This window comes from Hibiscus syriacus, unplaced genomic scaffold (genome assembly GCF_006381635.1).
Source record: "Hibiscus syriacus cultivar Baekdansim isolate YM2019G1 unplaced genomic scaffold, ASM638163v2 tig00111402_pilon, whole genome shotgun sequence".
NCBI lineage: Eukaryota > Viridiplantae > Streptophyta > Magnoliopsida > Malvales > Malvaceae > Hibiscus > Hibiscus syriacus.
In genome coordinates, this window is record NW_024063082.1 from 4,292,090 (window position 1) to 4,305,862 (window position 13,773).

The window sequence follows — 13,773 nt, forward strand, 5'->3', positions numbered from 1 at the left end:
CAAACACTTTGTTTGAAGTACTGGATAATAACTTAAATGGGCTTGTCGATCTAAATGCAAGGACGTGTAGTTGTATGAAATGGCAAACATCTGGTTATCCGTGTGGCCATGTTATAAAAGTTGCTCTTCATCTAAACCAAGATGATTCAAGCACATACACTATGGATTGCTACACTACAGAAGTATATCGACAGACTTATGCCGAGATTGTCTACCCTATTCCACATCCTTCTGAGTGGGACATACCAGATGACTTACAAACAGTTTTGCCACCAGCCATGGACAGAAGGCTACCTGGCCGACCAAAATGTCACGATCGTATACCGTCTAAGGGTGAAGAGAAGAAGAGATCGACATGTAGTCGATGCAAGGAAAGTGGTCATACAAGGTTGACATGTGGATCACCAGTGCCATCACAATCATCTTTTCCTCTACCAAAATATGGATCATCATCAAAATCCAAAGCTCATATGGTGTCAAGAAAAAGGCAATCAAAATCGCAATCATATTTAAAATCCTAATCACAACTGGCTTCACCTTTTGGGACTGTTAACTTAGGTGATTTTTAAATGCAAACATTGTATTATGTAGATTTTATGTGTGAACTTTTAACATTTTCAGTTAGACATGTATTAGTAACTTGAGTTTGAAAATTGCTATGATCTGTTCAGTTGTTATCACTTAATAGGCAATCATCTTAATGTCTATCGCAACGCGGAAATTACTATCGCAATGCGAAATGAAAATCGCAATGCGAAATGAAAATCGCAATGCGAAATGAAAATCGCAACGCGAATTTAATTTCGCGTTGCGATTCCCTCGTTGCGATTTTCATTTCGCGTTGTGATTCTCTCGTTGCGATGTTCATTTCGCATTGCGATAGTACTTTTTGCCTTCAACATAATGCAGATTGAAATCAACAAAATCAACCATTACATTTCAATCAATTAAACAAGCACAAATAAGAATTATGTTAACATCAATTAAACAAATCAACTTTTACAAATCACCTTTTACAAATCAATTAAACAATCAAAAAATAAGCAATAATTCTTAGAGAAAATAACACTTCTTCTATTGAATCAACTTTTGCAGCCATACATCATTTTCACGCAGCTCACTTCTGAGATTAACCTGCATAAACCAAACATTTGCTCAAACAACACTTTCTACACATCTAAAACCTACAAACAGCAAATTATTGAATTCTAGGTACTTAACCAAACATTTTTAAACCACAAGCCTATAAACATACCAATTGTTTATGGACATTTTTATAACGCGGATGCAGGTAGGCAGCGTCTCGTATATATCGATCTAGCCATATAATGCCGAAACCACAAGCCTACTGCAGCTCTATCTATATCGGTGGGAGGTAGATACTTTATACTTCCTGTGATCAAACGGTCCAACGCCAAGCATACGAGAGGACCACAATCCCCTCTGGGTCCTTTCATTTGTTGTAGTGCGGTCTCGTCTCTGCTAACTGTAATATTGAGCTTCTTTGGCTTCTTGTTTCCAGAACGAGTCTAATAATTTATCGCATCCAAGAATTTAGCCAAATAAGAGCTCCATCCCTTAATAATATCTCTTAAATCAGCCAATGATATGTAATTTATCATGCTGTCATATACTATTGCCTTAAGGGATGGGATCTGAAGCTCGACGAGAAGCCAATGGTTACGTTCCAAAACAGGGATAAACACCTGCAATCATAAGTAATAATTCATTCATTTACGCACTTATTTATGAATACCTTTAAACTCAATCTAAAATAAACACTAACCTTATCGACCTCCCACCATGCAGGATAAAGTTTAGCTTGTCCATTGCCCAACGCAAATGATTCATCTCGTTGATTCTTCAAGTGAACGGCGTTAAAAGACATCGACATAATTGAATATCGTGTATTTCTTTTATTTTCCTTAAGTTTCCTAATTATTAGAAGACGTGACACCCACGCATCGATATGTTGTTTTACAAAAAAAGACATATATTAGTAACTTACATAAATTTAAAAAAAATAATCAAATTAAAATATAAGAAAAATATAAGACTTACCCCTCCATCGAAATAGCCATTATCTTCGACCCCTAATAATACGCCCCACCAAGACCGATCAAGCAACAAATAGATATCATCGTTGAGCTTGCATATGTCAGTGAAACACCCCTGACTCTGCTCATGTAGATAAAAATCAACTGCGGTCTTAGCCCAAAGGGTGTTATCCAGAATTGTGTCCGGTAGTTGTTTCCTCTCCACTTCAGATACCGGTATGGTACTGGCCGGTAACTCATACGAGAGCCAACTTGAATCCATCATGCCCGGCACGTCAGAGGGTTTCTCAAGAATCCTACATATGACGCCATGTGAATCGGGCTCTTGAATGGTGGGAGGGACCTTTTCAACGATGACAGTGGCCTCTTGAACGGTGGGAGGGGAATCTCGAGGAATGATAGGGGCCTCTTCAACGATAGGAGTGGACTCCTGAGGGATGACAGGCGAGTCGGGCTTCTTCTTGCGGTGTCTTCGCACTATTGGGGTATACGGAGACTTAATAGCACGTGCACGCCGTCTGATGCGTGAACTCTGTCGTGCAAGAAAAACCCGACGTAAAGCATCCACCTTATCGGTCCGCTAAATAATTAAATACAAATATCAGTAAATAAACAGACATGATATTTAAACAGTGAAAACAAAGACAAATATATTTCAAACTTTCAACCAAAAGACAAAACAAAGACAAATACTAACTTCACAGTGTTAAAGAATACACAGTTTAGCAGAATTGGCAGCAACCGAATAAATTTACTTCAACCAAAAGACAAAACAAAAAGACAAATACTAACTTCACAGTGTTAATAAACAGTTTAGCAGTATTGTCAGCAACCGAATAAATTTACTAAGCAATCTAAGTGAAATGGTTAATTTAAGTGAAATTACGAGTAAATTTATCATCAAGTTAAATATGAAAAATCTTAAACTTACCTCGTTGCGTAGAGTATGAACCTCATTTTGCAACGATACTACCATCTCACGTAGAGTGGCAACCTTACCACGTAAAGTAGACACCTCCACACGCCATGCACCATCGTTATCGCGTAGAGTACCGATCTCCTCACGCAAGGCATTGACCTCATCACGTAACTCCCTTGACTCATCCCGTGGAGGTGGAGAACAGGGAGATAGAAGTCGTGGCATCTTTGCCGGTCGCCTATCATGAGGTGATGGTGGAGAAGACGCTCGATGATGTGACGGGATAGGTGATGGCTCTCGTTGTAGAGGTGTATAGTCGGGTCGATCAGGTGATGGCTCTGGGTGAGGTGATGGCTCTCGAAGTGGAGGAAGTGGAGGCTGCTCATCATTCGTGCCATCAAGAAAACGTTGACTAGCTTGCCACCAATCAGTTGCAAGCTCAGCCTCCGTGGGTGTCAGTCTCATTAATGGAATGTTGGCCTCCTAAAAATATAAAAACTCAAACAAAGTTAAACGTCTACTATTAATAACTTGTTTATATATGATAGTATTTGGGTTAACTTACATTATTTATTGTCGCATATGGTATTAAGTCTTCCCAATCCAACAGACGTTTCCTCTTCTAGGAAATAGCCCTGGGAATATCATTTGAAGTTTTTATTGCATATGTCTTCATGGCGGGAAAGGCCTCGAATATCCAAATCTACAAACAATATAATAACAAACATTAGTAATTGTTAAATAATTAATTATAATTTTGAAAACATTATATAGAAATTCTTACCTTAAAGGCCCAAACAAAGCCTGACAAAGTGTATTTCGACCCATCGCCCCGCAAACTTTTGCGGTCATCAAAGGCAGACGACAACTTAGTCCAGGTAGCTTTCCATATATACGAACCTCACGGAAACAGATTCCATGCATTTAGGTCATCTACCAATAATATTAGCTCCTGAGGAATAGGTTGTCTGGCCTCTCTGCCTAAAAAGCCGGCATACAAAAGTAGTAGAAGGCATACTCGGACAACATCGACGTCATTCATCCGAGTAAAACCATCTTTCTTATTAAACAATTTCTTCATGTCGTCGACGTGTAAGTTCGGCTTCTCTATTGACTCATCAGGAAAAACCCTGGATAACCATGATGGGCGGGTGATATGACGAGTGTACCGGCCTACATCATCGTGTCCGAATCGTAGACCAGTGATTAAGCAGAACTCCTTCCGCCCAAAACAAGTATACGCCGGTGGAAAATGAAACCATATCTCTTCCTCACCACGTTGTATACTGTCGGGTAGATCGCTAGTCATGGTCTGAAGCCACAAATGGGTCAAATTAGCATCTCCACCCGGATGTTGTACTCTCAGCCATGGCCCGAAGTAGGTTTCCTCAAACAATTTTCTTTGTGCAGGTGAAAGCTTTGAAGCAATTGTAGTGGCTAGGCTAACTTTATTCCTTAATGTCAATGAAGCCGAAAAAAAATTCTACAAAAATAATAAACATACCAAGTTAGATATACCAAAAACTACACTGTCAAGATATACCAAAAACAATAAACATAAATAGTAGTTTATTCTTGAAACTAAAATTTGCAACACTGTTTTGTCTTTTGGTTGAAATGAAAATCGCAACGAGATAATGAGAATCGCAACGCTGAAATGACTATCGCAACGAGAGAATCGCAACGCGAAATGAAAATCGCAACGCGAAATGAAAATCGCAACGAGAGAATCGCAACGCGAAATGAAAATCGCAATGCGATTTTGGTTTCGCGTTGCGATTTTTATTTCGCGTTGCGATAGTTATTTCCGCGTTGCGATTTTCATTCTCGAAACTATTCTTCTTCTGCATTACTTCAACCAAAAGACAAAACAAAGACAAATACTAACTTCACAGGCTAAACAGTTTAGCAGTATTGGCAGCAATCGAATGAATTTAATAAGAAATATAAGTGAAATGGTTAATCTATTATTGAAATTACCAGTAAACTTATCATCAATCTCAATATGAAAAACCTAAAATAATGCAAAATTTTCAAAATAAAAATAAAATAAAACTAACCCTCAGAGGTTGATTTTCCATTTCTGAATGATTGTGAGGGATTTTTGACTGTGAATGGTTGTGAGGGATTTCGCCGGTGATGGAGACGGAAATCTTTGGAGATGGGGACGGATTTCGCCGTAGAGAGTGAGAGATGGGACTGAGTGTTGTGATTTTGAGGTTATAAGTTGCGATGACTGTAGACGGTTCAGTTTCCGATTTATTTAGAAAAAATTCGTGTTTGGAATTTGAAAAAAAATACGCGTTAATACGAATGGCGCTATGTAAATCGCATTGCGATAGTAAGATTCGCATTGCGATTTACGTATTCGCATTGCGAATTATAAAAATCGCAACGCGAATACGTAAATCGCAATGCGAATTAGGAAACTCGCATTGCGATAGTCAGTATCCCATTGCGATTTTCCAAATTCGCATTGCGATAGTCAGTATCGCATTGCGATTTACTTATTCGCATTTCGAATTGGGAAAATCGCAACGCGAAATTGGAAAATCGCATTGCGATAGTCATAATCGCGTTGCGAATCTGGAAACTGATTTGCGATAATAGAGATCGCGTTGCGAATTAGCGATCGCATTACGATTTTGTTGGTCATTTTGACAAATCCAAAAAAAATTGATTAAAATCGTATATTATATGGAATTTTTGGTCACTGAGATTATTTTCTCTAAAGAAAATCACCATAGCCGTAGTCAAGACTCAATGCTTTAGCAGCCACACACACACACACGAGGTGCTTTCTGAGTTATTTCTCCATACATTATTAAATTATATGGATTTGATTAGTATTAAATTTCATTCTCACATATATATATATATATATATATATATATTTTTTTTTTGTGCGTGTCTTATATTTCCTTTCTTCTTTATTGGCAAAGGTTTTGCTTTTCTTTCGATCCTCCTGTTCTCTGATTTCAATAACACATCAGGTTTTTCTTGTGAAAAGAAGATTTATGGAAGACTAGTATGAAACTGTGAAGATTATTCAAGAATCATCAACTTCTGGAGTTTTTAACCTGATCATAAACCGTCCATCTGTTAGTAATGCACTTTCACTCGACTTCTTTGCTGAATTCCCCAGGGCTCTTCATGCTCTCGACCGAAACCCTAACGTTTCTGTCGTCGTTCTATCCGGGGCCGGTAATCACTTTTGTGGAGGCCTCGACCTTAAGAGTCTCGCGGCTTTCATCAACGATAGCTCCGGAGATCACGGCCGCATAGGGGAGCGATTACGGAGACAAATCAAGTTCATGCAAGATGCCATCACCGCCATCGAGCGGTGTCGGAAACCGGTGATCGCAGCGATACACGGCGAGTGTCGCGGAACGGGGGTCGGTATCGTGACGGCCTGTGACGTAAGATACTGTACTAAGGACTCGTTTTTTTCTGTCAAGGAAGTGGGCGTGGCTATCGCCGCTGATATGGGTACCCTCCAGAGACTACCTGGGATAGTAGGGTTTGGGAACGCCATGGAGTTGTCGAAAGGAGGTTTTCGGGTGAGGAGGCCAAGCAATTGGGTCTGGTTTCTCTGGTTTTCGGGTCAAGGGAGGAACTTAACAAAGGTGTTCGCACCATTGCAGAGGGTAAGTTAAGCTTGTGAGTTCCTTATCTTACTTCAGTATTTTATGATGAAATGGGTTGTTTAAAAATTGGATGTCAGGAATTGGCCGGAAGCCGCCGCTTGCGGTTGTGGGAACAAAAGCGGTGTTGATAAGAAGCAGGGATCTGAATTTGGAACAAGGATTAGAGTATGTTGCAACTTGGAACTCTTCCATGCTGCTGTCTGATGATCTAACCCGGGCGATCTCTGCTCAGAAACACGTAAGGAAACCTACTTATGCTAAGCTTTGAGTTTTCCCCCCTTACTGTTAGTCTGTCAGTAATATTCTAGTGTTAATAATAATAAGAATGGCTGTAAGGCTGCCCATTGATATTGGATAGACGAAGCCAATCTTTAAGCCCATTTCAGTTTAATGTATTATGATCCTTAAATCTAACGTTTGGTTCACAAAATGTAATATTATAAGTAGAAATAGGATTATTAAAAATGTTGTATTTTGTGTTTGGTTGGTTTAGTAGGAATGTGAGATTACCGTGTTTGGTTAAAGGAATAAAAAATTATTAAAATGTATATTTTACCAAATTATCCTTATTATATATTTGTTTTTAACAAGTTGAATTTTACTATAATATTACTATAATTAATTTATATATTTTCTTTAAAAAATTTAAATTCATAAAATTTATATATTTTTTTTACAAAATTGAAAAAATAAATAGGTTTAACGAAAGGGTAAAATTTTATTTTAACCCCTGAACTTCATATAAAATTATAATTATGGACTTTTTTTTTTATAAATCTAAAATAGTTTAAGGATAAATTTGTAATTTAACGATCGTAGAATTTTTATAATTCAACGACAGAAGAAGGATAATTTTGAAAAAAAAATTAAGGGTATTTTAGTCCAAAACGTCGGTAATCCAATAATACCTAAGGGAAGGGAGGTAATCACATTCTCGGTAATATACCAAAAAAAATCACTGTTGGTAATAAAAGATTACCAGGAATAAGATTACCGACCAACCAAACAGAGGAATGTGGATTCCATTCCCCCGATAATAGAATATTACGTGAACCAAACGGGCCTAAGGGTAATCTTCCTATGTAAAGTCTAATTTAATAGCACTTTTATTATTTATAAAATAAAGTATTTGTATTAAGTAATTTTAAAGAAAAAATTAATTTTTTTATTTAACATAGTTTTCACATAACATCGTTAAATAGTTTTAACTATTAATTTAAATAATATTTTTACTATATTTTTTCAAACTTTTCATTTAAATAAATTTAAAAGATAAATAAATAAGTTTTCTATCAAATCTAATAAAAATTATGGTAAAGTACAACAAATGATCTCCGACTATAGGACTTTACTTTATTAAGTCTTTCGACTATTAAAATTACAAAGTGTTCTCCTTATGGCATTGCTTTGTCGATTCATTTGACTATTGAAAGTTACAAGATGATCACATGACTATTCAATTATTTCAAACTCATTATTTTCCATTAAAATTTTGATGATTATTTTAGTTGTACGTTAACCTATTGATTGGAACATATAAACAGTCGAATGACCATTTTGTAACTTTTAATAAGTCAGTGACTCAACAAAATAGTGTCTTATAATCATGAGACTATCTTGTAACTTTGAATAGTTGGAAGACTCAACAAATCAATGTTCTATAATCGAATGAACATTTATATACTTTACCCAAAAACATTTATAAAGTTTCAATATCAATGATATTAATATTACAAATGAATTAATTTATAAATATTTAATGATATAATTAAATTAAAATTTTATATTTTTTTAATCTAATAATGTAGGATGTAAATTACCAACCTCTCTCTATATATATACACGATAATGTGTTTCATGTGAGTGAATTGCATGTGATTTGACCAGCAATTAAAATTTTCATGTGTACGATTTGATTTTCCATTCCACTCTCAAAAGTCTTGGTTTTTGATAACCATCGTCATATATCCACGCATAGTAGTTAAGGAATAAAATCCAATGAAAGAAAATTATCTCTCGACTTTAAATTGACTTCTTAATTTTCTTTTTAATAATTTATTAATAATTCTTTTTTATTTATTTACTATTCTTTTGTAAGATATATTATAATTAAGGTTGAACTACGCATTTAATATCTAAACTATCAGTTTTGGTCTGTTTTAGTACCTAAACTTTTATTTTTCTCTCAAAATCATACCTAGCGTTTAGTTTTTATTTCATTTTAGTACATTGTCATTCAAAACTTAACGAGCGGACTGACGTGGTATAGCTTTGGTGGATGGACTACCAATTCGAACGGTGAACCACAAGAGAATAACGAGTCGACCAACGTAGTTTAGTTTCAAGCCCATCGGACGGTGGACCATAGAGGTTTGAGGATGAAGTAATCAAAGAGACCATCGTCGATTGGGGAGATTGAGGCATTTTTAGATGAAACAGAGGTCGAAATCACGTTCAATGGGTCAAAAAGTGCAGTTTGGACTTTATCGACCGACAGATGCGACGGCCGACGAGATCGTCCATTAAGTTTATAACGACGGGGTACTAAAATGAAACAGAAACTAAATGTTAGGTGTGATTTTGAAAAAAATAAAAGTTTAAGTATTAAAATTGATCAAAACTGATAGTTTATGTACTAAATTCGTAATTTATCCTATATTGAAACACCTCCACTTTGACAACTAAAATCAAATATTTTTTAATTAGAGACTCTCCTTATTATGGGAAGGTATCTAGGGGTGGACCGGGATGAGTGAGAGCAGTCGTTCCTGAAAATTTAAAATTAATATATATTTTAGAATTTTTTTACGTATTTTCTATTAAAAATCTTTTTTCATCATTTTGAAATTTTATGAGTACCTTCATTTCTAAAATTTTAAGTCCGTCGTGAAGATATGCCATATTATGGGTGGGAATCAACATGGAGAGGGATCGTAGGATCATGAAACTATTAGTGCCCAAATCATTTGGCACTTGAAATGCAAGCCTGTAAGGATGTGCAGGGGAGTGGTGCCAAAACATTGAAAATCGATGCAGAAACCAAGGTTAAAGGTGCAATTCTCAATGGCTTAGCCGTTGCTTCCAAGGTTGAAGGCTTAGTTTAGTTAATACCCTATTATAGAATACATTTTATTAACCTTTGTTTTCCTTGTATTTTCCTTTCCTTTGATGTTGGTTGCATGACATATTCATACATATTGCATTAATCTCACATGAAAAAATGAGATAAGAAATTTTAAACTCAAAAGTAACAGCAATAATGCACATCTTATCAGAGATATTGATCTCATAATAAATAGTATTAGAATAGTTTTTTAATTATCTAATTTCATGCCAACATTGATGGATGCATGCATGTAATAAAAATATCACAATAGTAAACGATAAAATATAACATTAAACGCTCCAAAAAGAAGAAAAAAATTATGAAATAAGATAATAAATTAATCTCATATCAGTAGAAGACACCACGCTTTCTACAAAGGAAAACAAAATGAGTATAAAGTTAGAATACACTAATCTCATGGAAAGAAAAAAATATTAAATTATTAAACATACTTAAAAAGAGAATAATGATCTTATAATACAATATTTAGATTATTTATAATTTGAAATTCATTAAATGATTAATATTAAAAGAAAATTTTTTTTCTTTTAAAAATAGTTAAACATTTACGGGTTTTAAGATATATGTGTATTTTAATACACTTAAATAATAGGCTTAATGTAAAATTAATACAAAAATAAGTGCATGAACAATGCCTCGAAAAATATTTTGGTGTTTAAATAAATTTTTGTTAAAAATAAGTGTCTAACATTTTCTCATTTACACTTTTACATTCTTACCGTCATATTTTTAATTTTTTTTAATAATAAACATATTTAAAAAAACTTTAAAAATAATTTAATTATAAAAACCCAAACTTTTAATGAAATTATAAAAAACTCTAAAAAATTAAAATATCTCATTTTAACCCTTGTTGCCAACTGTTGCCAGCCATTTCCGGACACCATCGTCACCGAACACTTGGTTTTGATCGGAATTGCATAGTTGTTCGAATGATGGTGGAAGTGTGGCTTATGGATGTTGGGATCGATCGGAATCGACGAAAAACAGTGACGATAGCTTAAAATTCGACGAATTTTTAAACGCTTCTCTATGACAAACGGAGACACTTTACGACGAAATACAAACGTGGGTTTAATCGGAGGTCAACATCAGTGCTGATGAGGTGGTGATAACAGTAACAAATCGTCAGCCGACGACCATGGAAAGGAGAAATGGGAAGGGGAAAAGAAGGAGAAGGAGAGGGGGACACGGACCGTTATTTTTATTTATTTTTATTTTTTTTAAAATTATTGAAACATGACACGTGTCATTTAACGGTTAAATTTAACGATCGTTACAGTCCAGACACCTAAAAATCTCTGATGAAAATATTATACACCTATTTTTAATAATTTTTTTAAAACATTAAAATATTTTTCGATACAAAATTTAATCAGTTATTTGTATTAAGCCTAAATCATATAAATATATTAAAATGGGATGAGAAAGCATAATGATAAGTAAGCATGAAGTTACCGACATAAAAAGCCTAAATATCAATAAACGGAACATCATGTCACCAAAAACCAAAACCAAGTCTAAACATTTCCCATATACACTCAAAAGAAAGGGAATCAAACAAACAAAAGGTAAAAAAATAAAATAAAAGTTGAGCCCGCCCTCCAAAAGGCAAAAGCTTCAACTTTTTACTCGATATATTAATACATTTCCCCCAACCAAATTTATGCACTTTTCTTCCCCTCATTTTAACAGGATCCTTTTTACTACACAGAAACCCTAACAAGGCCAAACCAAAACCAAAGTCCAAAAACAAACCAAAAATTAGAAACAAAACCAAAGCTGTGTTGCAAGCCAATACCCCTTGCTTTAGAATTCAAATCTTATGAACCAACATGGCTTCAGCTTGTGTTAATAACATGGGTGTCTCGCCGGAGAGTTTCCGACCATATGGTTGGTTGAGTCGTCGGATGTCCTTGAGCCGAGAAGATGAGCCAACCAAGTCTAGACCCAAGACTGGTCGATCTAAGCCTACAAATCTTGTTGAACCAGAGACTGGTGAGTTTGAGTTCAGGCTTGAAGATCCGGTCACCATGCTTCCAGCTGATGAGCTTTTTTCCAATGGCAAGTTACTACCTTTACATTTCTCATCACTCAAACAACAACAACAACAACCTCCATTGTCTGATACTAGGTTCCTCGAAACAGCCAAATCTTGTCCAGAAATGGATCCTTACCTGTTTTCTCCTAGAGCTCCGAGGTGTTCCAGCGGATGGAGGGAGCTTCTTGGTCTAAAAAAATCCTCCCAAAACACTAATCAACAACAACACCCAATGCCAGAGTCTCGAAGCCCCAAATCTCTCAAGCATTTACTCAATAGAACCACAAAATATTTACCTTCGTTGAATCTCCCACTGTTGAAAGACTCAGATTCCGAGGCGATTTCCATATCTTCATCAAGGTTATCCCTTTCATCATCTTCCTCCTCAGTCCATGAACACGAGGATCTTCCAAGGTTATCACTTGATTCCGATAAGCCCAGCCCCAACCCTTTCGCTCCCTGTAGAAGTATAAACCCGAACCCAAACCCACCGAGAACCGGACGGAGTCGGATCCGGAGGGACCCATCGACAAACCGGGGAAATTTTTCAGTGGATAGTCCGAGAATGAACTCGTCGGGGAAAATCGTGTTTGAAAGCCTAGAAAGAAGCTCAAGCAGTCCAAGTAGTTTCAATGGTGGTCCCCAGTTTAAACAAAGAGGAATAGAAAGGTCATATTCAGCTAATGTAAGGATCACCCCAGTACTTAATGTCCCCGTTTGTTCATTAAGAGGATCTTCAAAATCAGGTTTGGTTTTCGGATTGTTTTCATCTTCCCGGCAGAAGGCTGCAAATGGAGGAAGCAACAGCAAAGGGCGTCAATGTAACAGCAGAAGTTGAAAAACATTTTTAACTTTTTAGATTTTATCTTAATATTTACATTTTCTGGTCTCTCCGAGCAACAGAAGATTGTAATTTAGATGTAAAAAGATGATGAAAAGTATCTAGATCAGATTGAAATGAAAGGGGTCCTTTTGGTTTTTGTTTTATCGACCTGATCTGAAAGATATGGAATCTCTGTTTTTTCCTGTTCATGAATTCATGACTTGACACAGTGTGGTCTATGAGACCGACTCACTTCTTTGTTTTTCTTATTAGGAAAGAGACGAAAGTTTATCATACGTGACAAATAAAATAATATCCTTGTTTAATTAAAAATCAAATCATATTAAAAACAATACTCTATTGTAAAACATCGGTAAGATAATAATCACGGGTATAAACTTCATCAATGGACATTAGTTACCAACTAAATCCAAAATTTTTTAACGAATTTTAAGGAGTAGGTGTATTGAATCCCAATACAGGACTATTTTATTATTTTGGTGAACCAAGTGTCATTTAACATACGATTATAAGGGTGCCATTGAAAAAATAACAATTATCGAAGGCCATTTATTGATTTATAACCCTCACCATGGTTATGGTGGGAATGGAAATCATGATGTTTTTGTTTTCTTGGAGTCTTTTTGTGTAATGATACTCGCTTTGCAGCTTTAAGATTACATCTAATCTGACCTGTCTCTTCAACAATTTTGTTAAATATTTTTATAATTATTGAGTTTGTTGTTTAGTGTGGAGCTTGGGAAATGATGCCTACATCTAAATGTTTTGATTTCTTTAATTCATTTTTTTATTTTGAAATTTGAGACATAGTTGGACTATGTTGCTTAAATATAGGGTGGCGGTAGGACCACATGGTAAGATCTTCAATTGTTCAGATGCATCTTCATGCCTTGTTATTATTTGTTCCATTGGCCCCTCCTGTCTTGTTTGTTTTCCTTTCTTAATTTATCCAAAGAATGACAAACCTTTTTAAGTTTTAACATCCATCGCATTCCACGTCAGGTAAGGAAAGAGTTCAAGAACGAGTTATGAAACACAAGGGCAAATATAAACAACAAATTGTGGGGTTTATTAAAAGTGGGATGTACTTAGTAATGTATGATTCGAAAAAAATATCATTATTTAATTGATTTTTTAG

The 13,773-nt window shown here is 35.4% G+C and overlaps 1 protein-coding gene and 1 pseudogene across 1 annotated transcript; both read left to right on the forward strand.

The window, feature by feature from the left end:
- Positions 1 to 5,993: 5,993 nt before the first annotated feature.
- The window catches only part of LOC120161772, a 35,159-nt pseudogene continuing 27,379 nt past the window's right edge, over positions 5,994 to 13,773 (forward strand).
- LOC120161771 lies at positions 11,154 to 12,642 on the forward strand. Its single transcript, XM_039171980.1, has one exon. It carries the CDS (start codon positions 11,586 to 11,588, stop codon positions 12,627 to 12,629), a length of 1,044 nt encoding a protein of 347 aa, XP_039027911.1. The 5' UTR covers positions 11,154 to 11,585; the 3' UTR covers positions 12,630 to 12,642.